The sequence below is a fragment of the Somniosus microcephalus genome, chromosome 12 (genome assembly GCF_052327205.1).
Source record: "Somniosus microcephalus isolate GS21.2 chromosome 12, FLI_Smic_1.0, whole genome shotgun sequence".
Lineage (NCBI taxonomy): Eukaryota > Metazoa > Chordata > Chondrichthyes > Squaliformes > Somniosidae > Somniosus > Somniosus microcephalus.
In genome coordinates this window covers 196,422,107-196,449,738 of record NC_140998.1, presented here as the reverse complement: position 1 = coordinate 196,449,738, position 27,632 = coordinate 196,422,107, and the positions used below count along the sequence as shown (strand labels likewise).

Sequence of the window (27,632 nt, the reverse complement as noted above, 5' to 3'; positions counted from 1 at the left end):
AGAACACTCAGCGAGAACAGACAGCGAGAACACACAGTGAGAGCACAAAGTGAGAACACACAGTGAGAGCAGACAGAGAGCACACAGTGACAGCAAACAGCGAAAGCGCACTGTGAGAACACAGTGAGCGCAGTGAGAACACACAGTGAGATCACAGCTAGAACAGTGAGAGCACACAGTGCGAACACACAGTGAGAACACACAGTGAGAACACACAGTGAGAGCACACAGTGAGAACACACAGTGAGAGCACACAGTGAGAGCACACAGTGAGAGCACACAGTGCGAGCAGAGTGAGAATACACAGTGAGAGCACACAGTGAGAGCAAACAGTGCGAGCAGAGTGAGAATACACAGTGAGAGCACACAGTGAGAGCACGCAGTGAGAGCACGCAGTGAGAGCACGCAGTGAGAGCACGCAGTGAGAACACACAGTGAGAGCACACAGTGAGAACACACAGTGAGAGCACGCAATGAGAGCACACAGTGAGTGCACGCAGTGAGAGCACACAGTGAGAGCACACAGAGAGAGCACAGTGAGAGCACCCAGTAAGAGCACGCAGTGAGAACACAGTGAGAGCACACAGCGAGAACACACAGTGAGAGCACACAGTGAGAACACAGAGAACACACAGAGAGAGCACACAGTGAGAGCACACAGTGAGAACACACAGTGAGAAAACACAGTGAGAACACTCAGTGAGAATACACAGTGAGTGCACACAGTGAGAGCACACAGTGAGTGCACACAGTGAGAACACACAGTGAGAGCGCACAGTGAGAACGCACAGTGAGAGCGCACAGTGAGAACGCACAATGAGAGCGCACAGTGAGAACGCACAGTGAGAGCGCACACGGAGAGCGCACACTGAGAGCGCACAGTGAGAACGCACACCGAGAACGCACACCGAGAACGCACAGTGAGAACACACAGTGAGAACACACAGTGAGAACACACAGTGCAAGCTCACAGTGAGAACACACAGAGAGAGCTCACAGTGAGAACACACAGTGAGAGCACACAGTGAGAACACACAGTGAGAACACACAGTGAGAGCACACAGTGAGAGCACACAGGGAGAACACACAGGGAGAACACACAGGGAGAACACACAGGGAGAACACACAGGGAGAACACACAGTGAGGCCACACAGTGAGACCACACAGTGAGAGCACACAGTGAGAGCACACAGTGAGAGCACACAGTGAGAACGCACAGTGAGAGCGCACAGTGAGAACACAGAGGGAGAACACAGAGGGAGAACACAGAGGGAGAACACACAGTGAGAACACACAGTGAGAGCACACAGTGAGAGCACACAGTGAGAGCACACAGTGAGAACACACAGAGAACACAGTGAGAGCACACAGTGAGAACACACAGTGAGAACACACAGTGAGAACACACAGTGAGAGCACACAGTAAGAGCACACAGTGAGAGCACACAGTGAGAACACACAGTGAGAACACAGTGAGAGCACACAGTGAGAGCACAGTGAGAGCGCACAGTGAGAGCGCACAGTAAGAACACACAGTGAGAGCACAATGTGAGAGCACAGTGAGAGCACACAGTGAGAGCACAGTGAGAACACAGTGAGAATACAGTGAGAATACAGTGAGAGTGCACAGTGAGAGCGCACAGTGAGAGCGCACAGTGAGAACACACAGTGACAGCACAGTGAGAGCACACTGTGAGAGCACACAGTGAGAACACACAGTGAGAGCACAGTGAGAGCACACAGTGAGAGCACACAGTGAGAGCACACAGTGGGAACACACATTGAGAACACACAGTGAGAACGCACAGTGAGAACGCACAGTGAGAGCGCACAGTGAGAACGCACAGTGAGAACGCACAGTGAGAGCACACACAGTGAGAGCGCACAGTGAGAACACACAGTGAGAACACACAGTGAGAGTACACAGTGAGAGCACACAGTGAGAGCGCACAGTGAGAGCACACAGTGAGAGCACACAGTGACAGCACACAGTGAGAGCACACAGTGAGAACACAGCGAGAACACACATTGAGAGCGCGCAGTGAGAGCACACAGTGAGGGCACACAGTGAGAGCACACAGCGAGAGCACACAGCGAACACACATTAAGAGCGCGCAGTGAGAGCACACAGTGAGAACACACAGTGAGAGCACAGTGAGAGCATACAGTGAGAACCACACAGTGACAGCACAGTGAGAGCACACAGTGAGAGCACACAGTGAGAGCACACAGTGAGAACACACAGTGAGAACACACAGTGAGAACACACAGTGAGAACACACAGTGAGAACACAGTGAGAACAGTGAGAGCACACAGTGAGAACACACAGTAAGAACACACAGTGAGAGCAAACAGTGAGAGCACACAGTGAGAGCAAACAGTGAGAGCACACAGTGAGAGCACACAGTGAGAGCACACAGCGAGAGCACACAGTGAGAACACTCAGCGAGAACACTCAGCGAGAACACTCAGCGATAACACACAGCGAGAGCACACAGCGAGAACACACAGCGAGAGCACCCAGCGAGAACGCACAGCGAGAACGCACAGCGAGAACGCACAGCGAGAGCGCATAGCGAGAGCGCACAGCGAGAGCGCACAGCACACACAGTGTGAGCCCACAGTGAGAACACACAGTGAGAGCACACAGTGAGAGCACACAGTGAGAGCACAGTGAGAACACAGCGAGAACACACAGCGAGAACACACAGTGAGAGCACAGTGAGAACACACAGTGACAGCACACAGTGAGAACACACAGTGAGAACACAGAGTGAGACCACACAGTGAAAGCACACAGTGAGAGCACAGTGAGAACACACAGTGAGAAGACAGTGAGAACACACAGTGAGAACACAGCGAGAACACACATTGAGAGCGCACAGCGAGAGCACACAGCGAGAGCACACAGCGAGAGCACACAGCGAGAACACACAGTGAGAACACACAGAGAACACAGTGAGAACACACAGTGAGAGCACACAGTGAGAACACACAGTGAGAACACACAGTGAGAACACACAGTGAGAGCACACAGTGAGAACACACAGCGAGAGCACACAGTGAGAACACACAGCGAGAACACACAGCGAGAGCACACAGTGAGAACACGCAGTGAGAGCACACAGTGGGAACACACAGTGAGAGAACACACAGTGAGAGCCCACAGTGAGAACACACAGTGAGAACACACAGTGAGAGCACACAGTGAGAACACACAGCGAGAGCACACAGTGAGAACACACAGCGAGAACACACAGTGAGAACACACAGTGAGAACACACAGCGAGAGCACACAGCGAGAGCACACAGCGAGAGCACACAGCGAGAACACACAGCGAGAACACACAGCGAGAACACACAGCGAGAGCACACAGCGAGAGCACACAGCGAGAACACACAGGAAGAACACACAGTGAGAACACACAGTGAGAACAGACAGTGAGAGCACACAGTGAGAGCACACAGCAAGAATGCACATAGAGAACACACAGTAAGAACACACTGGGGTATAGAGTGACCGCACTGGGGAACAGAGGGATAGAGAGGGGACACACTGGGGAACAGAGGGATATCTCGGGAACACACTGGGGAACAGATGGATATGGAGGGAACACACTGGGGAACAGAGAGCTAGAGAGAGAACACACTGGGGAACAGAGGGATAGGGAGGGGACATACTGGGGAACAGAGGGATATATAGGCAACACACTGGGGAACAGAGGGATAGAGTGGGGACACGCTGGGGAACAGAGGGATATATAGGGAACACACTGGGGAACAGAGGGATCGAGGGGGGACACACTGGGGAACAAAGGGATAGAGAAAGGACACACTGGGGAACAGAGGGACCAGGAACACAGGGCCACCAAAATAGATAGTCTGCATCCAAAAGGAACAAATATAATTTAATCCTTCAGGGGAGCGGGGAGAGAGTCAGCACCTTCAGGGGAGGGGGGAGAGAGTCAGCACCTTCAGGGGAGGGGGGAGAGAGTCAGTACCTTCAGGGGAGGGGAGAGTCAGCACCTTCAGGGGAGGGGAGAGTCAGCACCTTCAGGGGAGGGGAGAGTCAGCACCTTCAGGGGAGGGGGGAGAGAGTCAGCACCTTCAGGGGAGGGGAGAGTCAGCACCTTCAGGGGAGGGGGGAGAGAGTCAGCACCTTCAGGGGAGGGGAGAGAGAGTCAGCACCTTCAGGGGAGGGGAGAGAGTCAACACCTTCAGGGGAGGGGGGAGAGAGTCAGCACCTTCAGGGGAGGGGAGAGAGTCAGCACCTTCAGGGGAGGGGGGAGAGAGTCAGCACCTTCAGGGGAGGGGGGAGAGAGTCAGCACCTTCAGGGGAGGGGGGAGAGAGTCAGCACCTTCAGGGGAGGGGGGAGAGTCAGCACCTTCAGGGGAGGGGGAGAGAGTCAGCACCTTCAGGGGAGGGGGGAGAGAGTCAGCACCTTCAGGGGAGGGGGAAGAGAGTCAGCACCTTCAGGGGAGGGGGGAGAGAGTCAGCTCCTTCAGGGGAGGGGAGATTCAGCACCTTCAGGGGAGGGGGGAGAGAGTCACCACCTTCAGGGGAGGGGGAAGAGAGTCAGCACCTTCAGGGGAGGGGGGAGAGAGTCAGCACCTTCAGGGGAGGGGGGAGAGTCACCACCTTCAGGGGAGGGGGGAGAGAGTCAGCACCTTCAGGGGAGGGGGGAGAGAGTCAGCACCTTCAGGGGAGGGGGGAGAGAGTCACCACCTTCAGGGGAGGGGGAAGAGAGTCAGCACCTTCAGGGGAGGGGGGAGAGAGTCAGCACCTTCAGGGGAGGGGGGAGAGTCACCACCTTCAGGGGAGGGGGGGAGAGAGTCAGCACCTTCAGGGGAGGGGGGAGAGAGTCAGCACCTTCAGGGGAGGGGAGAGAGTCAGCACCTTCAGGGGAGGGGGGAGAGAGTCAGCACCTTCACGGGAGGGGGGGAGAGAGTCAGCACCTTCAGGGGAGGGGGAGAGAGTCAGCACCTTCAGGGGAGGGGAGAGAGTCAGCACCTTCAGGGGAGGGGGGAGAGAGTCAGCACCTTCAGGGGAGGGGGGAGAGAGTCAGCACCTTCAGGGGAGGGGGAGAGAGTCAGCACCTTCAGGGGAGGGGGGGGAGAGTCAGCACCTTCAGGGGAGGGGGAGAGAGTCAGCACCTTCACGGGGAGGGGGGGAGAGAGTCAGCACCTTCAGGGGAGGGGGGGAGAGAGTCAGCACCTTCAGGGGAGGGGGAGAGAGTCAGCACCTTCAGGGGAGGGGGGAGAGAGTCAGCACCTTCAGGGGAGGGGGGGAGAGAGTCAGCACCTTCAGGGGAGGGGGGAGAGAGTCAGCACCTTCAGGGGAGGGGGGGGAGAGTCAGCACCTTCAGGGGAGGGGGGAGAGAGTCGGCACCTTCAGGGGAGGGGGGGGAGAGTCAGCACCTTCAGGGGAGGGGGGAGAGAGTCAGCACCTTCAGGGGAGGGGGAAGAGAGTCAGCGCCATCAGGGGAGGAGGGAGAGAGTCAGCACCTTCAGGGGAGGAGAGAGAGTCAGTACCTTCAGGGGAGGGGGGAGAGAGTCAGCACCTTCAGGGGAGGGGGGGAGAGAGAGTCAGCACCTTCAGGGGAGGGGGGAGAGAGTCAGCACCTTCAGGGGAGGGGGGAGAGAGTCGGCACCTTCAGGGGAGGGGGGAGAGAGTCAGCACCTTCAGGGGAGGGGGGGAGAGAGTCAGCACCTTCAGGGGAGGGGGGAGAGAGTCAGCACCTTCAGGGGAGGGGGGAGAGAGTCAGCACCTTCAGGGGAGGGGGAGAGAGTCAGCACCTTCAGGGGAGGGGGGAGAGAGTCAGCACCTTCAGGGGAGGGGGGAGAGAGTCAGCACCTTCAGGGGAGGGGGGAGAGAGTCGGCACCTTCAGGGGAGGGGGGAGAGTCAGCACCTTCAGGGGAGGGGGGAGAGAGTCAGCACCTTCAGGGGAGGGGGGAGAGAGTCAGCACCTTCAGGGGAGGAGGGAGAGAGTCAGCACCTTCAGGGGAGGGGAGAGAGTCAGCACCTTCAGGGGAGGGGGGAGAGAGTCAGCACCTTCAGGGGAGGGGGAAGAGAGTCAGCGCCATCAGGGGAGGGGGGAGAGTCAGCACCTTCAGGGGGAGGGGGAAGAGAGTCAGCGCCATCAGGGGAGGGGGGAGAGTCAGCACCTTCAGGGGAGGGGAGAGAGTCAGCACCTTCAGGGGAGGGGGGAGAGAGTCAGCACCTTCAGGGGAGGGGGAAGAGAGTCAGCACCTTCAGGGGAGGGGGGAGAGAGTCAGCACCTTCAGGGGAGGGGGGAGAGAGTCAGCACCTTCAGAGGAGGGGGGAGAGAGTCAGCACCTTCAGGGGAGGGGGGAGAGAGTCAGCACCTTCAGGGGAGGGGGGGAGAGAGTCAGCACCTTCAGGGGAGGGGGGAGAGAGTCAGCACCTTCAGGGGAGGGGAGAGAGTCAGCACCTTCAGGGGAGGGGGAGAGAGTCAGCACCTTCAGGGGAGGGGGGGTGAGAGTCAGCACCTTCAGGGGAGGGGGAAGAGAGTCAGCGCCATCAGGGGAGGAGGGAGAGAGTCAGCACCTTCAGGGGAGGGGGAAGAGAGTCAGCACCTTCAGGGGAGGGGGGAGAGAGTCAGCACCTTCAGGGGAGGGGGAAGAGAGTCAGCGCCATCAGGGGAGGAGGGAGAGTCAGCACCTTCAGAGGAGGGGGGAGAGAGTCAGCACCTTCAGGGGAGGGGGGAGAGAGTCAGCACCTTCAGAGGAGGGGGGAGAGAGTCAGCACCTTCAGGGGAGGGGGGAGAGAGTCAGCACCTTCAGGGGAGGGGGGAGAGAGTCAGCACCTTCAGGGGAGGGGGGAGAGTCAGCACCTTCAGGGGAGGGGGGAGAGAGTCAGCACCTTCAGGGGAGGGGGGAGAGAGTCAGCACCTTCAGGGGAGGGGGGAGAGAGTCAGCACCTTCAGGGGAGGGGGGAGAGAGTCAGCACCTTCAGGGGAGGGGGGAGAGAGTCAGCACCTTCAGGGGAGGGGGAAGAGAGTCAGCACCTTCAGGGGAGGGGGGAGAGAGTCAGCACCTTCAGGGGAGGGGGAAGAGAGTCAGCACCTTCAGGGGAGGGGGGAGAGAGTCAGCACCTTCAGGGGAGGGGGAGAGAGTCAGCACCTTCAGGGGAGGGGGGAGAGAGTCAGCACCTTCAGGGGAGGGGGGAGAGAGTCAGCACCTTCAGGGGAGGGGGAAGAGAGTCAGCACCTTCAGGGGAGGGGGGAGAGAGTCAGCACCTTCAGGGGAGGGGGAAGAGAGTCAGCACCTTCAGGGGAGGGGGGAGAGAGTCAGCACCTTCAGTGGAGGGGGGAGAGAGTCAGCACCTTCAGGGGAGGGGGGAGAGAGTCAGCACCTTCAGGGGAGTGGGGAGAGAGTCAGCACCTTCAGGGGAGGGGGGAGAGAGTCAGCACCTTCAGGGGAGGGGGGAGAGAGTCAGCACCTTCAGGGGAGGGGGGAGAGAGTCAGCACCTTCAGGGGAGGGGGGAGAGAGTCAGCACCTTCAGGGGAGGGGGAAGAGAGTCAGCACCTTCAGGGGAGGGGGGAGAGAGTCAGCACCTTCAGGGGAGGGGAGAGAGTCAGCACCTTCAGGGGAGGGGGGAGAGAGTCAGCACCTTCAGGGGAGGGGGGAGAGAGTCGGCACCTTCAGGGGAGGGGGGAGAGTCAGCACCTTCAGGGGAGGGGGAGAGAGTCAGCACCTTCAGGGGAGGGGGAGAGAGTCGGCACCTTCAGGGGAGGGGGAGAGTCAGCACCTTCAGGGGAGGGGGGAGAGAGTCAGCACCTTCAGGGGAGGGGGGAGAGAGTCAGCACCTTCAGGGGAGGGGGGAGAGAGTCAGCACCTTCAGGGGAGGGGGGAGAGAGTCAGCACCTTCAGGGGAGGGGGGAGAGTCAACACCTTCAGGGACATGGATGGAACAGGATATGGGACACGGATGTAACGGGATGTGGAGCACGGATGGAACGGAATGTGGAACAGCGATGGAGCGGGATGTGGAACACGGTTGGTGCGGGATGTGGGACACGGATGGACCGGGATGTGGGACACGGATGGAGCGGGATGTGGGACACGGATGGAGCGGGATGTGGGACACGGATGGAGCGGGATGTGGGACACGGATGGAGCGGGATGTGGGACACGGATGGAGCGGGATGTGGAACACGGATGGAGCGGGATGTGAGACACGGATGGAGCGGGATGTGAGACACGGATGGAGCGGGATGTGGGACACGGATGGAGGGGGATGTGGAACACGGATGGAGCGGGATGTGGGAACCGGATGGAGCGGGATGTGGGACACGGATGGAGCGGGATGTGGGACACGGATGGAGCGGGATGTGGGACACGGATGGAGCGGGATGTGGGACACGGATGGAGCGGGATGTGGGACACGGATGGAGCGGGATGTGGGACACGGATGGAGCGGGATGTGGGAAACGGATGGAGCGGGATGTGGGACACGGATGGAGCGGGATGTGGGACACGGATGGAGCGGGATGTGGGACACTGATGGAGCGGGATGTGGGACACGGATGGAGCGGGATGTGGGACACGGATGGAGCGGGATGTGGGACACGGATGGAGCGGGATGTGGGACACGGATGGAGCGGGATGTGGGACACGGATGGAGCGGGATGTGGGACACGGATGGAGCGGGATGTGGGACACGGATGGAGCGGGATGTGGAACACGGATGGAGCGGGATGTGGGACGCGGATGGAGCGGGATGTGGGACGCGGATGGAGCGGGATGTGGGACGCGGATGGAGCGGGATGTGGGACACGGATGGAGCGGGATGTGGGACACGGATGGAGCGGGATGTGGGACACCGATGGAGCGGGATGTGGGACACGGATGGAGCGGGATGTGGGACACGGATGGAGCGGGATGTGGGACGCGGGTGGAGGGGGATGTGAGACACGGATGGAGCGGGATGTGAGACACGGATGGAGCGGGATGTGAGACACGGATGGAGCGGGATGTGGGACGCGGATGGAGCGGGATGTGAGACACGGATGGAGCGGGATGTGGGACACGGATGGAGGGGGATGTGGAACACGGATGGAGCGGGATGTGGGAACCGGATGGAGCGGGATGTGGGACACGGATGGAGCGGGATGTGGGACACGGATGGAGCGGGATGTGGGACACGGATGGAGCGGGATGTGGGACACGGATGGAGCGGGATGTGGGACACGGATGGAGCGGGATGTGGGAAACGGATGGAGCAGGATGTGGGACACGGATGGAGCGGGATGTGGGACACGGATGGAGCGGGATGTGGGAAACGGATGGAGCGGGATGTGGGACACGGATGGAGCGGGATGTGGGACACGGATGGAGCGGGATGTGGGACACTGATGGAGCGGGATGTGGGACACGGATGGAGCGGGATGTGGGACACGGATGGAGCGGGATGTGGGACACGGATGGAGCGGGATGTGGGACACGGATGGAGCGGGATGTGGGACACGGATGGAGCGGGATGTGGGACACGGATGGAGCGGGATGTGGGACACGGATGGAGCGGGATGTGGGAACCGGATGGAGCGGGATGTCGGACACCGATGGAGGGAGATGTGGGATACGGATGGAGCGGGATCTGGGACGCGGATGAAGCGGGATGTGGGACGCGGATGAAGCGGGATGTGGGACGCGGATGGAGCGGGATGTGGGACGCGGATGGAGCGGGATGTGGGACGCGGATGGAGCGGGATGTGGGACGCGGATGGAGCGGGATGTGGGACGCGGATGGAGCGGGATGTGGGACGCGGCTGGAGCGGGATGTGGGACGCGGCTGGAGCGGGATGTGGGGCGCGGGTGGAGCGGGATGTGGGGCGCGGGTGGAGCGAAAGGTGGGGCACGGATGGAGCGGGACGTGGGACACGGATGGAGCGGGATGTGGGGCGCGGGTGGAGCGGGATGTGGGACGCGGCTGGAGCGGGATGTGGGGCGCGGGTGGAGCGGGATGTGGGGCGCGGGTGGAGCGGGATGTGGGGCACGGGTGGAGCGAAAGGTGGGGCACGGATGGAGCGGGACGTGGGACACGGATGGAGCGGGACGTGGGACACGGATGGAGCGGGACGTGGGACACGGATGGAGCGGGACGTGGGACACGGATGGAGCGGGACGTGGGACACGGATGGAGCGGGACGTGGGACACGGATGGAGCGGGACGTGGGACACGGATGGAGCGGGACGTGGGACACGGATGGAGTGGGACGTGGGACACGGATGGAGCGTGATGTGGGACACAATCACTGCACGAACAGTACTATGGGGTGTGTGTGGGAATGGAGTGAGTTGACACACAGATACAAACAAACCTTGGATGGTGGCCAAGGGATTGTTGGCCATTAGCGAGGGGTTAATCCCGTGGTTCATACCCAGCATTGAACTCCTGTAATCCAACCAAACAACAGGCATTCAGAACCTGTGCTCACCCTGTACACACAGTGATGTAGGTGAGAAGGGCGGTGACTAACTCAGAGACCAGCAACCCTTCAACTACCTCTCACCTGAAACCAGCTTACTCTACATCATAATCTCCCTCTCTATCTCACCTTTTTCTCCCTCTCTCTCACTTCTTTATCTCTATGTCTCTGCCTCTCTCTTTGTCTGTCTTTCTCTCTCTCTCCATTCTCTGCCTCGCTCTCTCTCCATTCTCTGCCTCTCTCTCGCTCCATTCTCTGCGAGGTAAATCATGCTTGACTAATCTACTGGAATTTTTTGAGGATGTAACTGGTAGAATAGATAAGGGAGAACCAGTGGATGTGGTCTATTTGGGTTTTCAGAAGGCTTTCGATAAGTCCCGCATAAGAGATTAGCGTGTAAAAAAGCACATGGGATTGGGGGTAAGGTACTGTCTTGGATAGAACTGGCTGGCAGACAGGATGCAAACAGTTGGAATAAACGGGTCTTTTTCCGAGTGACAGGCTGTGACTAGTGGGGTACCGCAGGGATCGGTGCTCGGACTCCAGCTATTCACAAAATATATATACTAGCTGGGGGTGCCCGGCGGTGCCAAGGCTTTTTCGAGGGCATGTTGTTGTTGGAAGAGAGAGAGAGAGCGACTGGGGGTGGGGGTGGGGGGGCCGCAGGGATCGGTGCTCGGACTCCAGCTATTCACAATATATATATATATAAATGATCTAGACGAGGGAACTAGATGTAATATCTCCAAATTTGCAGACGACTCAAAGCTGGGTGGGTGTGTGTGCTGTGCGATTTGGACAGGTTGGGTGACTGGGCAGATGCATGGCAGATGCAGTATAATGTGGAGAAATGCAAGGTTATCCACTTCGGTGGCAAAAACAGGAAGACAGATTATTATCTGAACGACAATAGATTGGGAAAAGGGGAAGTGCAACGAGACCTGGGTGTTCTTGTGCATCAGTCGCTGAAGGTAAGCATGCAGGCGCAGCAGGCGGTTAAGAAGGCAAATGGTATGTTGGCCTTCATAGCGAGAGGATTCGAGTACAGGAGCAAGGAAGTCTTGCTGCAGTTGTACAGGGCCTTGGTGAGACCACACCTTGAGTATTGTGTGCAGTTTTGGTCGCCTTAGCTGAGGAAGGATGTTCTTGCCATGGAGGCAGTGCAGCAAAGATTTACCAGACTGATACCTGGGTTGGCAGGAATGACGTATGAGGAGAGATTGGGTCGATTCGGCTTATATTCGCTGGAGTTTAGAAGAATGAGAGGGGATCTCATTGAAACTTATAAAATTCTAACAGGACTAGACAGACTAGATGCAGGAAGGATGTTCCCGATGGCGGGGGAGTCCAGAACCAGGGGTCACAGTCTAAGGATAAGGGGTAAGCCATTTAGGACTGAGATGAGGAGGAATTTCTTCACCCAGAGAGTGGTGAACCTGTGGAATTCTCTGCCACAGAAGGCAGTTGAGGTCAATTCATTAAATATATTCAAGAAGGAGTTAGATATATTTCTTAAGGATAAAGGTATCAAGGGATATGGGCAGAAAGCAGGGACAGGGTACTGAATTTGGATGATCAGCCATGATCTCATTAAATGGCGGAGCAGGCTCGAGGGGCCGAATGGCCTACTCCTGCTCCTATCTTCTATGTTTCTGCCTCTCTCTCTCGCGCCATTCTCTGCCTGTCCCTCGCTCCATTCTCTGCCTCTCTCTCTCACTCCATTCTCTGCCTCTCTCTCTCTCCATTCTCTCTCTCCATTCTCTCTCTCCATTCGCTGCCTCTCTCTCTCCATTCGCTGCCTCTCTCTCTCCATTCTCTGCCTCTCTCTCTCGCTCCATTCTCTGCTTCTCTCTCTCTCCATTCGCTGCCTCTCTCTCTCCATTCTCTCTCTCTTCATTCTCTGCCTCTCTCTCTGTCCATTCTCTCTCTCCATTCTCTGCCTCTCTCTCTCTCTCCATTCGCTGCCTCTCTCTCTCCATTCTCTCTCTCTTCATTCTCTGCCTCTCTCTCTGTCCATTCTCTCTCTCCATTCTCTGCCTCTCTCCATTCTCTGCCTCTCTCTCTGTCCATTCTCTCTCTCCATTCTCTGCCTCTCTCTCTCTCTCCATTCTCTGCCTCTCTCTCTCGCTCCATTCTCTGCCTCTCTCTCTCTCTCCATTCTCTCTCTCCATTCTCTGCCTCTCTCTCTCTCTCTCCATTCTCTGCCTCTCTCACACCATTCTCTGCCTCTCAATTCAATTCAATTCAAATGCTTTATTGGCATGAAAGTTTACAGGGAACCATATTGCCAAAGCTTACATAACAAAAAGTACAGTTTTCCAACATTCTGTAGGTGTCAAACAATTTTGACCTTCGTTGGGTACATACAATATTAGTTTAAACAATATTAATTTAAAGTCGTTGAACATCGTTGGGTACATTCAGTATTAATTTTTAAACAGTCCTCAGGTTGTGACATGTTTTTACATATTTGGCACCAAGGTATGGTCTGTCTCCTTCTCCCAGGACTAATCTTAATTTTGACAGGTCATCCAATTCTTTGAAACCTGGGGTTGTTTGGCTGAGCTTGTCAAATAATATGTTTCTTGTTGTGTTGAATTTTTTGCATTTTAGGAGGAAATGCATCTCTGTCTCAACCTCGCCGGCCAGACATTGATCACATATTCTATTCTCTCTAGGCTGCCAGGATTTCTTGTATCTTCCTTTTTCAATTGCCAGTTGGTGGTCGCTTAGTCTGTACCTGGTGAGGGTCTGTCTCTGTTTTGTGTCTCTGATGGTCGAGAGGTAGTCTGCCAGTTTATATTCTCTTTTTAGGGCCCGGTAACATTCTAATCTGCTTTGGCTTTTGGTTACATTGTTCCAATTTTCCAGGTAGGTTTCTTTGCATTGTTTAATGATTTGGTTCACTCGGATTGGTGTTTGGACGGCAGTGTTGGTCTGGGACTGGTCAGGGTCCGCCTGAGTAGGAGTACTTAGTTTCAGTAGCAGCTGACTCAGGGGACTCTTTTCTGGGTTTAGCTCTTGGGTCTGGAAGGCTTTAAAATGAAGGGTGCCTGGGGAGCTAGATTTGAGGTGATTTAGGAAGTTTAGTGCTCGTTTGTGGATGTTTATTATCAGTGGGTATCTGCCTAGTTCGGCTCTGCATGCATTTGTTGGTGTTTTCCTTTGGGTGCGAAGAATGCTTCGGCAAAATTTTGCATGTAGGGCTTCTTATTGTGTGTTTTTCCCATTTAGTGTAGCTATGGTGATTGAGCGGGCCCCATACTTCACTACCGTACAGCGCAATGGGCAGGATTATGCTGTCAAATATTTTGAGCCAGATTTTGATTGGGATTTGGATGTTGTAGAATTTTCTTTTTATTGCATATAGGGCTCTTCGGGCTTTTTCTTTTAGTGCATTCACTGCTATGCTGAAGCTCCCTGATACTGTAATGGTCAGACCAAGGTAAGTGTAGCTCATAGTGTGTCCTATGATGGTATCACTGAGAGTAAACTGGTATTTGTTCTCCTGACACCTGGGCCTTTTTTGAAAAATCATGATGTTGGTTTTCTTTAGATTTACTGTTAGGGCCCAATTTTGGCAGTATTTGTCGAGTAGGTCTAGTTGTTGCTGTAATCCCTGTTCTGTGGGAGACAGCAGAACCAGGTCGTCCGCATAGAACAGGGATTTCACTTCTCCATCCAGGAGACAGAGACCCGGTGACTCGCTTTTCTCCAGCATGTCTGCTAATTCATTTATGTATATGTTGAACAGGGTCGGGCTCAAATTGCAGCCCTGCCGGACGCCTCTTCTCTGGGTGAAGAAACCGGTGCGTTTGTCTCCAATTTTGACACCGCATTTATTTTTCAGATACATCGATTTAATAAGGTCATAGACTTTGCCCCCTATTCCACACTGAAGAAGTTTATAATAGAGCCCTTCGTGCCAGATAGAGTCAAAGGCTTTCTTGAAGTCAATGAAACAAGCGAATATTTTCCCATTTTTTGTTTGGTGTATATGTTTTTCAATGAGAGTGTGAAGGGTATAGATATTCTCTCTCTCTCTCTCCATTCTCTCTCTCTCCATTCTCTCTCTCTCTCCATTCTCTCTCTCTCTCTCCATTCTCTCTCTCTCTCTCCATTCTCTCTCTCTCCATTCTCTCTCTCTCTCCATTCTCTCTCTCTCTCTCCATTCTCTCTCTCTCTCTCCATTCTCTCTCTCTCCATTCTCTCTCTCTCTCCATTCTCTCTCTCTCTCCATTCTCTCTCTCTCTCTCCATTCTCTCTCTCTCCATTCTCTCTCTCTCCATTCTCTCTCTCTCTCTCCATTCTCTCTCTCTCTCTCTCCATTCTCTCTCTCTCTCTCTCCATTCTCTCTCTCTCTCTCCATTCTCTCTCTCTCTCCATTCTCTCTCTCTCTCTCTCCATTCTCTCTCTCTCTCTCCATTCTCTCTCTCTCTCTCTCCATTCTCTCTCTCTCTCTCCATTCTCTCTCTCTCTCTCCATTCTTTCTCTCTCTCTCCATTCTCTCTCTCTCTCCATTCTCTCTTTCTCTCTCTCTCTCTCTATTCTCTCTCTCTCTCCATTCTCTCTCTCTCTCTCCATTCTCTCTCTCTCTCTCCATTCTCTCTCTCTCTCCATTCTCTCTCTCTCTCTCTCCATTCTCTCTCTCTCTCTCTCCATTCTCTCTCTCTCTCTCCATTCTCTCTCTCTCTCCATTCTCTCTCTCTCTCTCCATTCTCTCTCTCTCTCCATTCTCTCTCTCTCCATTCTCTCTCTCTCTCCATTCTCTCTCTCTCTCTCCATTCTCTCTCTCTCTCCATTCTCTCTCTCTCTCTCTTCTCTCTCTCTCTCCATTCTCTCTCTCTCTCCATTCTCTCTCTCCATTCTCTCTCTCTCTCTACATTCTCTCTCTCTCCATTCTCTCTCTCTCTCCATTCTCTCTCTCTCTCCATTCTCTCTCTCCCTCTCCATTCTCTCTCTCTCTCTCTCCATTCTCTCTCTCTCTCCATTCTCTCTCTCTCTCTCCATTCTCTCTCTCTCTCCATTCTCTCTCTCCCTCTCCATTCTCTCTCTCTCTCTCTCCATTCTCTCTCTCTCTCTCCATTCTCTCTCTCTCTCTCCATTCTCTCTCTCTCTCCATTCTCTCTCTCTCTCTCCATTCTCTCTCTCTCTCCATTCTCTCTCTCTCTCCATTCTCTCTCTCTCCATTCTCTCTCTCTCCATTCTCTCTCTCTCTCTCCATTCTCTCTCTCTCTCTCCATTCTCTCTCTCTCCATTCTCTCTCTCTCTCTCCATTCTCTCTCTCTCCATTCTCTCTCTCTCTCTCCATTCTCTCTCTCTCTCCTTTCGCTCTGTCTCTCTCTCCTTTCGCTCTGTCTCTCTCTCCTTTCGCTCTGTCTCTCTCCTTTCGCTCTGTCTCTCTCTCCTTTCGCACTGTCTCACTCTCCTTTCGCACTGTCTCACTCTCCTTTCGCACTGTCTCTCTCTCCTTTCGCACTGTCTCTCTCTCCTTTCGCACTGTCTCACTCTCCTTTCGCTCTGTCTCTCTCTCCTTTCGCACTGTCACTCTCCTTTCGCACTGTCTCTCTCTCCTTTTGCTCTGTCTCTCTCCTTTTGCTCTGTCTCTCTCCTTTCGCACTGTCTCTCTCTCCTTTCGCACTGTCTCACTCCTTTCGCACTGTCTCTCTCTCCTTTCGCACTGTCTCACTCCTTTCGCACTGTCTCTCTCTCCTTTCGCACTGTCTCACTCTCCTTTCGCACTGTCTCACTCTCCTTTCGCACTGTCTCACTCTCCTTTCGCACTGTCTCACTCTCCTTTCGCTCTGTCTCTCTCTCCTTTCGCTCTGTCTCTCTCTCCTTTCGCTCTGTCTCACTCTCCTTTCGCTCTGTCTCTCCTTTCGCTCTGTCTCTCTCTCCTTTCGCTCTGTCTCTCTCTCCTTTCGCACTGTCTCTCTCTCCTTTCGCACTGTCTCTCTCTCCTTTCGCTCTGTCTCTCTCTACTTTCGCTCTGTCTCTCTCTCTCTCCTTTCTCACTTTCCTTCTTCATTCTCTGTCTGTCTGTCTCTGCCTCTCCCTCCTTTCTCTCTGTCTCTCCTTTCTCTTTCTCTCCCTCCTTTCTCTGTCCCCATCACATCTCTGTCTCCCTCTCTCTGTATTGTTCCCTGTGAGGATGGGATGGTGGGTCAGCGTTTGCGAGTGATGATAGGCCCCTGGTTTGTCCATTACACCCACTGCTAGCTGATCCTTCTTACCCTGTGCTCGAGGTCAGGCCCGAGAGTGCCAGTGAGTGGCTGCTGTTTGTGCTGTTGAGGGGTGGGGTGGGTGAGGAGTTCAGTGCCGATAGTGAGCTTCCGGTTATCCCCGAAGTGTGCATTGTCCCAGCTGCAGACATCGTCGTCACTGCAAGGTGAAACAGTCACGGTCAACATCAACTCTCAGCACAACATTCCATCCCTCCCTATACCAGTCCCACACCCTGTACCGGTCCCTCGCCCTGTACCGGTCCCACACCCTGTACCGGTCCCTCACCCTGTACCGGTCCCACACCCTGTACCGGTCCCTCGCCCTGTACCAGTCCCACACCCTGTACCGGTCCCTCGCCCTGTACCGGTCCCACGCCCTGTAGCGGTCCCTCACCCTGTACCGGTCCCTCGCCCTGTACCGGTCCCACGCCCTGTACCGGTCCCACACCCTGTACCGGTCCCTCGCCCTCTAGCGGTCCCTCACCCTGTACCGGTATCTCACTCTGTACCGGTCCCACACCCTGTCCCGGTCCCACACCCTGTACCGGTCCCTCACCCTGTACCGGTCCCTCACCCTGTAACGGTCCCACGCCCTGTACCGGTCCCACACCCTGTACCGGTCCCTCACCCTGTGCCGGTCCCTCGCCCTGTACCGCTCCCGCACCCTGTCCCGGTCCCACACCCTGTACCGGTCCCACACCCCGTCCCGGTCCCACACCCTGTGCCGGTCCCTCGCCCTGTACCGGTCCCTCGCCCTCTACCGGTCCCTCGCCCTGTACCGCTCCCGCACCCTGTCCCGGTCCCACACCCTGTACCGGTCCCACACCCCGTCCCGGTCCCACGCCCTGTCCCGGTCCCACACCCTGTCCCGGTCCCACACCCTGTACCGGTCCCACGCCCTGTGCCGCTCCCACGCCCTGTACCGGTCCCACGCCCTGTACCGCTCCCACGCCCTGTACCGGTCCCACGCCCTGTACCGGTCCCTCGCCCTGTACCAGTCCCACACCCTGCACCGGTCCAACCCCCTGCACCGGTCCCACGCCCTGTACCGGTCCCTCGCCCTATACCGGTCCCTCGCCCTGTACCGGTCCCTCGCCCTGTACCGGTCCCGCACCCTGTACCGGTCCCACGCCCTGTACCGGTCCCTCACCCTGTACCGGTCCCTCAACCTGTACCGGTCCCTCACCCTGTACCGGTCCCACACCCTCTACCAGTAGCTAGCCCTGGACCGCTCCCACACCCTGTACCGGTCTCACACCCTGTACCTCTGTACCGGTCCCACACCCTGTACCGGTCCCTCACCCTGTACCGGTCCCACACCCTGTCCCGGTCCCACACCCTGCACCGGTCCAACCTCCTGTACCGGTCCCTCGCCCTGTACCGGTCCCTCGCCCTGTACCGGTCCCTTCGCCCTGTACCGCTCCCACGCCCTGTAGCGGTCCCACGCCCTGTAGCGGTCCCACGCCCTGTAGTGGTCCCACGCCCTGTAGCGGTCCCACGCCCTGTAGCGGTCCCACGCCCTGTACCGGTCGCACGCCCTGTACCGGTCCCACGCCCTGTACCGGTCCCACGCCCTGTACCGGTCCCACACCCTGTACCGGTCCCTCGCCCTCTAGCGGTCCCTCACCCTGTACCGGTATCTCACTCTGTACCGGTCCCACACCCTGTCCCGGTCCCACACCCTGTACCGGTCCCTCACCCTGTACCGGTCCCTCACCCTGTAACGGTCCCACGCCCTGTACCGGTCCCACACCCTGTACCGGTCCCTCACCCTGTGCCGGTCCCTCGCCCTGTACCGCTCCCGCACCCTGTCCCGGTCCCACACCCTGTACCGGTCCCACACCCCGTCCCGGTCCCACACCCTGTGCCGGTCCCTCGCCCTGTACCGGTCCCTCGCCCTCTACCGGTCCCTCGCCCTGTACCGCTCCCGCACCCTGTCCCGGTCCCACACCCTGTACCGGTCCCACACCCCGTCCCGGTCCCACACCCTGTGCCGGTCCCTCGCCCTGTACCGGTCCCTCGCCCTCTACCGGTCCCTCGCCTGTACCGCTCCCGCACCCTGTCCCGGTCCCACACCTGTACCGGTCCCTCGCCCTGTACCGGTCCCGCACCCTGTACCGGTCCCACGCCCCTGTACCGGTCCCTCACCCTGTACCGGTCCCTCAACCTGTACCGGTCCCACACCCTGTACCGGTCCCACGCCCTGTGCCGCTCCCACGCCCTGTACCGGTCCCACGCCCTGTACCGCTCCCACGCCCTGTACCGGTCCCAGCCCTGTACCGGTCCCTCGCCCTGTACCAGTCCCACACCCTGCACCGGTCCAACCCCCTGCACCGGTCCCACGCCCTGTACCGGTCCCTCGCCCTATACCGGTCCCTCGCCCTGTACCGGTCCCCTCGCCCTGTACCGGTCCCGCGCCCTTTACCGGTCCCACGCCCTGTACCGGTCCCCTCACCCTGTACCGGTCCCTCAACCTGTACCGGTCCCTCACCCTGTACCGGTCCCACACACCCTCTACCAGTAGCTAGCCCTGGACCCGCTCCCACACCCTGTACCGGTCTCACACCCCTGTACCTCTGTACCGGTCCCCACACCCCTGTACCCGGTCCCCTCACCCTGTACCGGTCCCACACCCTGTCCCGGTCCCACACCCTGCACGGTCCAACCTCCTGTACCGGTCCCTCGCCCTGTACCGGTCCCTCGCCCTGTACCGGTCCCTCGCCCTGTACGCTCCCACGCCCTGTAGCGGTCCCACGCCCTGTAGCGGTCCCACGCCCTGTAGCGGTCCCACGCCCTGTAGCGGTCCCACGCCCTGTAGCGGTCCCACGCCCTGTACCGGTCGCACGCCCTGTACCGGTCCACGCCCTGTACCGGTCCCACGCCCTGTACCGGTCCCAGATTGTTGCAGAGTTAACCCTTTCCTTTACCTGTTGTGCTGAGGCTGTTTGTGCCCTGTGACATCGGGAGGTTCAAACCCGTCGGCTGCGGAGAGACCTGATTGAGAGGGGCGAAGGGACAAAGGTTAGAGATGACGTTTAAAGACACTCTGGGATGTTGCGAGCGTTGAGACCATCCTGGTGCAGTCAATGGAGACAGAAGTCGATATCGTCGCGATGGACATCACTAAACAGGCGTAACTGCATCAGAATCAATGAGTAATAAAGGGTTAATGAGAAAGAGAGGGCCTGGACACATAGCATTCTAACCCACTCGACCCATCACCCCTGTGCTCGCTGACCTACATTGCCTCCCCGGACCGAAACGCCTCGATTTTAAATTCTCATCCTTGTTTTCAAATCCCTCCATGGCCCTCGCCCCTCATATCTCTGTAATCTCCTTCAGCCCCACAACCCCCCTCTGAGATCTCTGCGCTCCTCTAATTCTGGCCTCTTGAGCATCCCCAATTTTAATCACTCACCATTGGCGGCCGTGCCTTCAGCTGCCTGGGCCCCCGAGCTCTGGAATTCCCACCCTAAACCACCCCGCCTCTCTTATCTCTCTCTTCTTCTTTAAGACGCTCCTGAAAACCCACTGATTTGACCAATCTTTTGGTCACCTACCCCAAGAATCTCCTGATGTGGCTCGGGCTGTCTATTTTAGCCTGAGAATCGCGCCTGGGAAGCAATTTGGGATGTTTTACTACGTTAAAGGCGCTATATAAATGCAAGTTGTTGCTGTTAGACTCAGCTCCCTGCACCATCCTTACTTCCTGTCGAACATTCCTTGAATTCCAGTCCACAGTGCTGCAACTTCATCGAGTGTACAGCAGGCCATTCGGCCCAGCTGGTCCATGCTGCTGTTTGTGCTCCACACGAGCCTCCTCCCACTCTTCTACATCTAACCCCAGCAACGTATCCTTCTGTTCCTTTCTACCTCTACTTACTCTCTCTCTGGGACAGTAACTCTCTCTCTCTCTCTCTGGGACAGTAACTCTCTCTCTCTCTCTCTCTGGCACTGTAACTCTCTCTCTCTCTGGGGCAGTAACTCTCTCTCTCTCTGGGACTGTAGCTCTCTCTCTCTCTGGGACAGTAACTCTCTCTCTCTCTCTCTCTGGCACTGTAGCTCTCTCTCTCTCTGGGACAGTAACTCTCTCTCTCTCTGGCACTGTAGCTCTCTCTCTCTCTGGGACAGTAACTCTCTCTCTCTCTCTCTCTCTCTCTGGCACTGTAACTCTCTCTCTCTCTCTCTCTCTCTGGGACAGTAACTCTCTCTCTCTGGGACAGTAACTCTCACTCTCATTCTCTGGGACAGTAACTCTCTCTCTCTCTCTCTGGGACTGTAACTCTCTCTCTCTGGGACAGTAACTCTTGCTCTCTCTCTCTCTCTCTCTGGGACTGTAACTCTCTCTCTCTCTCTCTCTCTCTCTCTGGGACAGTAACTCTCTCTCTCTCTCTCTCTCTCTCTGGGACAGTAACTCTCTCTCTCTCTCTGGCACTGTAACTCTCTCTCCTCTCTCTCTGGGACAGTAACTCTCTCTCTCTCTCTGGCACTGTAACTCTCTCTCTCTCTCTCTCTCTCTCTGGGACAGTAACTCTCTCTCTCTCTGGGACAGTAACTCTCCTCTCTCTCTCTCTGGGACAGTAACTCTCTCTCTCTGGGACAGTAACTCTCTCTCTCTCTCTGGGACAGTAACTCTCACTCTCTCTCTGGCACTGTAGCTCTCTCTCTCTCTGGGACAGTAACTCTCTCTCTCTCTGGGCACTGTAGCTCTCTCTCTCTCTGGGACAGTAACTCTCTCTCTCTCTCTCTCTCTGGCACTGTAACTCTCTCTCTCTCTCTCTCTGGGACAGTAACTCTCTCTCTGGGACAGTAACTCTCACTCTCATTCTCTGGGACAGTAACTCTCTCTCTCTCTCTCTGGGACTGTAACTCTCATTCTCTGGGACAGTAACTCTTGCTCTCTCTCTCTCTCTCTCTGGGACAGTAACTCTCTCTCTCTCTCTCTCTCTCTCTGGGACAGTAACTCTCTCTCTCTCTCTGGCACTGTAACTCTCCTCTCTCTCTCTCTGGGACAGTAACTCTCTCTCTCTCTCTGGCACTGTAACTCTCTCTCTCTCTCTCTCTCTCTCTCTGGGACAGTAGCTCTCTCTCTCTGGGACAGTAACTCTCTCTCTCTCTCTCTGGGACAGTAACTCTCTCTCTCTGGGACAGTAACTCTCTCTCTCTCTCTGGGACAGTAACTCTCTCTCTCTCTCTCTCTCTCTCTGGGACAGTAACTCTCACTCTCTCTCTCTGGCACTGTAACTCTCTCTCTCTCTCTCTCTGGGACAGTAACTCTCTCTCTCTCTCTGGCACTGTAACTCTCTCTCTCTCTCTCTCTCTCTCTGGGACAGTAACTCTCTCTCTCTGGGACAGTAACTCTCTCTCTCTCTCTGGGACAGTAACTCTCTCTCTCTGGGACAGTAACTCTCTCTCTCTCTCTGGGACAGTAACTCTCACTCTCTCTCTGGCACTGTAGCTCTCTCTCTCTCTGGGACAGTAACTCTCTCTCTCTCTGGCATTGTAGCTCTCTCTCTCTCTGGACAGTAACTCTCTCTCTCTCTCTCTCTCTGGCACTGTAACTCTCTCTCTCTCTCTCTGGGACAGTAACTCTCTCTCTGGGACAGTAACTCTCACTCTCATTCTCTGGGACAGTAACTCTCTCTCTCTCTCTCTGGGACTGTAACTCTCATTCTCTGGGACAGTAACTCTTGCTCTCTCTCTCTCTCTCTCTGGGACAGTAACTCTCTCTCTCTCTCTCTCTCTCTCTGGGACAGTAACTCTCTCTCTCTCTCTGCACTGTAACTCTCTCTCTCTCTCTGGGACAGTAACTCTCTCTCTCTCTCTGGCACTGTAACTCTCTCTCTCCTCTCTCTCTGGGACAGTAGCTCTCTCTCTCTGGGACAGTAACTCTCTCTCTCTCTCTCTGGGACAGTAACTCTCTCTCTGGGACAGTAACTCTCTCTCTCTCTCTGGGACAGTAACTCTCACTCTCTCTCTCTGGGACAGTAACTCTCTCTCTCTGGACAGTAACTCTCTCTCTCTCTCTCTCTCTCTCTCTCTGGGACAGTAACTCTCTCTCTGGGACAGTAACTCTCTCTCTCTCTCTGGGACAGTAACTCTCTCTCTCTGGGACAGTAACTCTCTCTCTCTCTATGGGACAGTAACTCTCACTCTCTCTCTCTGGGACAGTAACTCTCTCTCTCTGGGACAGTAACTCTCACTCTCATTCTCTGGGACAGTAACTCTCTCTCTCTCTCTGGGACAGTAACTCTCTCTCTCTCTCTGGGACAGTAACTCTCTCTCTCTCTCTCTCTGGGACTGTAACTCTCTCTCTCTGGGACAGTAACTCTCTCTCTCTCTCTCTGGGACAGTAACTCTCTCTCTCTGGACAGTAACTCTCTCTCTCTCTCTCTGGGACAGTAACTCTCTCTCTCTGGGACAGTAACTCTCTCTCTCTCTCTCTGGGACTGTAACTCTCTCTCTCTGGGACAGTAACTCTCTCTCTCTCTCTGGGACAGTAACTCTCTCTCTCTGGGACAGTAACTCTCTCTCTCTCTCTCTGGGACTGTAACTCTCTCTCTCTCTCTGGGACAGTAACTCTCTCTCTCTGGCACTGTAACTCTCGCTCTCTCTCTCTGGGACAGTAACTCTCTCTCTCTCTCTGGGACAGTAACTCTCGCTCTCTCTCTCTGGGACAGTAACTCTCTCTCTCTCTCTCTGGGACAGTAACTCTCTCTCTCTCTCTCTGGGACTGTAACTCTCTCTCTCTCTCTCTCTCTCTCTGGGACAGTAACTCTCTCTCTCTCTGGGACAGTAACTCTCTCTCTCTCTCTCTCTGGGACAGTAACTCTCTCTCTCTCTCTCTGGGACAGTAACTCTCTCTCTCTCTCTCTCTCTGGGACAGTAACTCTCTCTCTCTCTCTCTCTCTGGGACAGTAACTCTCTCTCTCTCTCTCTCTCTGGGACAGTAACTCTCTCTCTCTCTCTGGGACAGTAACTCTCTCTCTCTCTCTGGGACTGTAACTCTCTCTCTCTCTGGGACTGTAACACTCTCTCTCTCTCCCTGGGACTGTAACACACTCTCTCTCTCTCTCTCTGGGACTGTAACTCTCTCTCGCTCTCTCTCTCTGGCACTGTAACAGTTCAGTTCAGTTCAGTTCAGTTCAAATGCTTTATTGGCATGAAAGTTTACAGAGAACCATATTGCCAAAGCTTACATAGCAAAAAGGTACAGTTTTCCAACATTCTGTAGGTGTCAATCGATTTGACATTTGTTGGGTATATACAATATTACTTTTAAACAATATTAATTTTAAACAGTCTTTCTACTTCATTTGGTACGTTCAATATTAATTTTAAACAGTCTTACTTTTAAACAGTCCTCAGGTTGTGACATGTTGTTACATATTTAGCCCCAAGGTATGGTCTGTCTCCTTCTCCTAGGATTAATCTCAATTTTGACAGATCATCCAATTCCTTGAAATCTGGGGTTGTTTGGCTTAGCTTGTTGAATAATATGTTTCTTGATGTGTTGAATTTTTCGCATTTTAGGAGGAAATGCATTTCTGTTTCAACCTCGCCAGCCAGACATTGATCGCATATTCTATTCTCTCTAGGCTGCCAGGATTTCTTGTATCTGCCTTTTTCAATTTCCAGTTGGTGGTCGCTTAGTCTGTACCTGGTGAGGGTCTGTCTCTGTTTTGTGTCTCTGATGGTCGTGAGGTAGTCTGCCAGTTTATATTCTCTTTTTAGGGCCCCGGTAACATTCTAATCTGCTTTGGCTTTCGGTTATTTTGTTCCAATGTTCCAGGTAGGTTTCTTTGCATTTTTTAATGATTTGGTTCACTCGGATTGGTGTTTGGACGGCTGTGTTGGTCTGGGGCTGGTCAGGGTCCGGCTGAGTACTTAGTTTCAGTAGCAGCTGACTCAGGGGACTCTTTTCTGGGTTTAGCTCTTGGGTCTGAAAGGCTTTGAAATGAAGGGTGTCTGGGGAGCTAGATTTGAGGTGATTTAGGAAGTTTAGTGCTCGTTTTTGGATGTTTATTATCAGTGGGTATCTGCCTAGTTCGGCTCTGCATGCATTTGTTGGCGTTTTTCTTTGGGTGCGAAGGATGCTTCGGCAGAATTCTGCATGTAGGGCTTCTATTGTGTGTTTTTCCCATTTAGTGTAGCTTTGGTGATTTAGCGGGCCCCATACTTCACTACCGTACAGTGCAATGGGCAGGATTATGCTGTCAAAAATTTTGAGCCAGATTTTGATTGGGATTTGGATGTTGTAGAATTTTCTTTTTATTGCATATAGGGCTCTTCGGGCTTTTTCTTTTAGTGCATTCACTGCTATGCTGAAGCTCCCTGATGCTGTAATAGTTAGACCAAGGTAGGTGTAGCTCATAGTGTGTCCTATAGTGGTATCACTGAGGGTAAACTGGTATTTGTTTTCCTGACATCTGGGTCTTTTCTGAAAAATCATGATGTTGGTTTTCTTTAGATTTACTGTTAGAGCCCAATTTTGGCAGTATTTGTCGAGTAGGTCTAGTTGTTGCTGTAATCCCTGTTCTGTGGGAGACAGCAGAACCAGTAACTCTCTCTCTCTCTGGGACAGTAACTCTCTCTCTCTCTCTCTCTCTGGGACAGTAACTCTCTCTCTCTCTCTGGGACAGTAACTCTCTCTCTCTCTCTCTCTCTGGCACTGTAACTCTCTCTCTCTCTCTCTGGGACAGTAACTCTCTCTCTCTCTCTCTGGGACAGTAACTCTCTCTCTCTCTCTCTGGGACAGTAGCTCTCTCTCTCTGGGACAGTAACTCTCTCTCTCTCTCTCTGGGACAGTAACTCTCTCTCTCTGGGACAGTAACTCTCTCTCTCTCTCTGGGACAGTAACTCTCTCTCTCTCTCTCTCTCTCTCTGGGACAGTAACTCTCACTCTCTCTCTGGCACTGTAACTCTCTCTCTCTCTCTCTCTGGGACAGTAACTCTCTCTCTCTCTCTGGCACTGTAACTCTCTCTCTCTCTCTCTCTCTCTCTGGGACAGTAACTCTCTCTCTCTCTGGGACAGTAACTCTCTCTCTCTCTCTCTGGGACAGTAACTCTCTCTCTCTGGGACAGTAACTCTCTCTCTCTCTCTGGGACAGTAACTCTCACTCTCTCTCTGGCACTGTAGCTCTCTCTCTCTCTGGGACAGTAACTCTCTCTCTCTCTGGCATTGTAGCTCTCTCTCTCTCTGGGACAGTAACTCTCTCTCTCTCTCTCTCTCTGGCACTGTAACTCTCTCTCTCTCTCTCTGGGACAGTAACTCTCTCTCTGGGACAGTAACTCTCACTCTCATTCTCTGGGACAGTAACTCTCTCTCTCTCTCTCTGGGACTGTAACTCTCATTCTCTGGGACAGTAACTCTTGCTCTCTCTCTCTCTCTCTCTGGGACAGTAACTCTCTCTCTCTCTCTCTCTCTCTCTCTGGGACAGTAACTCTCTCTCTCTCTCTGGCACTGTAACTCTCTCTCTCTCTCTGGGACAGTAACTCTCTCTCTCTCTCTGGCACTGTAACTCTCTCTCTCTCTCTCTCTGGGACAGTAGCTCTCTCTCTCTGGGACAGTAACTCTCTCTCTCTCTCTCTGGGACAGTAACTCTCTCTCTCTGGGACAGTAACTCTCTCTCTCTCTCTGGGACAGTAACTCTCACTCTCTCTCTCTGGGACAGTAACTCTCTCTCTCTGGGACAGTAACTCTCTCTCTCTCTCTCTCTCTCTCTCTCTGGGACAGTAACTCTCTCTCTCTGGGACAGTAACTCTCTCTCTCTCTCTGGGACAGTAACTCTCTCTCTCTGGGACAGTAACTCTCTCTCTCTCTATGGGACAGTAACTCTCACTCTCTCTCTCTGGGACAGTAACTCTCTCTCTCTGGGACAGTAACTCTCACTCTCATTCTCTGGGACAGTAACTCTCTCTCTCTCTCGGGACAGTAACTCTCTCTCTCTCTCTCTGGGACAGTAACTCTCTCTCTCTCTCTCTCTGGGACTGTAACTCTCTCTCTCTGGGACAGTAACTCTCTCTCTCTCTCTCTGGGACAGTAACTCTCTCTCTCTGGGACAGTAACTCTCTCTCTCTCTCTCTGGGACAGTAACTCTCTCTCTCTGGGACAGTAACTCTCTCTCTCTCTCTCTGGGACTGTAACTCTCTCTCTCTGGGACAGTAACTCTCTCTCTCTCTCTCTGGGACAGTAACTCTCTCTCTCTGGGACAGTAACTCTCTCTCTCTCTCTCTGGGACTGTAACTCTCTCTCTCTCTCTCTGGGACAGTAACTCTCTCTCTCTGGCACTGTAACTCTCGCTCTCTCTCTCTGGGACAGTAACTCTCTCTCTCTCTCTGGGACAGTAACTCTCGCTCTCTCTCTCTGGGACAGTAACTCTCTCTCTCTCTCTCTGGGACAGTAACTCTCTCTCTCTCTCTCTGGGACTGTAACTCTCTCTCTCTCTCTCTCTCTCTCTGGGACAGTAACTCTCTCTCTCTCTGGGACAGTAACTCTCTCTCTCTCTCTCTCTGGGACAGTAACTCTCTCTCTCTCTCTCTGGGACAGTAACTCTCTCTCTCTCTCTCTCTCTGGGACAGTAACTCTCTCTCTCTCTCTCTCTCTGGGACAGTAACTCTCTCTCTCTCTCTCTCTCTGGGACAGTAACTCTCTCTCTCTCTCTGGGACAGTAACTCTCTCTCTCTCTCTGGGACTGTAACTCTCTCTCTCTCTCTCGGGACAGTAACTCTCTCTCTCTGGGACAGTAACTCTCTCTCTCTCTCTGGGACAGTAACTCTCACTCTCTCTCTCTGGGACAGTAACTCTCTCTCTCTGGGACAGTAACTCTCTCTCTCTCTCTCTCTCTCTCTCTCTGGGACAGTAACTCTCTCTCTCTGGGACAGTAACTCTCTCTCTCTCTCTGGGACAGTAACTCTCTCTCTCTGGGACAGTAACTCTCTCTCTCTCTATGG

At 54.6% G+C, this 27,632-nt stretch overlaps 1 protein-coding gene across 1 annotated transcript in view; it reads right to left on the bottom strand.

Moving 5' to 3' along the window:
* Window positions 1-27,632, bottom strand: part of LOC147109865 (POU domain, class 2, transcription factor 2-like) — a gene marked incomplete at its 5' end in the record, with an annotated part of 462,998 nt that overhangs the window by 387,273 nt on the left and 48,093 nt on the right. The window contains 2 exons of the mRNA XM_086002405.1: window positions 16,689-16,836; window positions 19,607-19,673. Of these exons, the coding sequence (XP_085858531.1) occupies window positions 16,689-16,836; window positions 19,607-19,673 (215 nt within the window). The remainder of the gene's footprint in view (window positions 1-16,688; window positions 16,837-19,606; window positions 19,674-27,632) is intronic.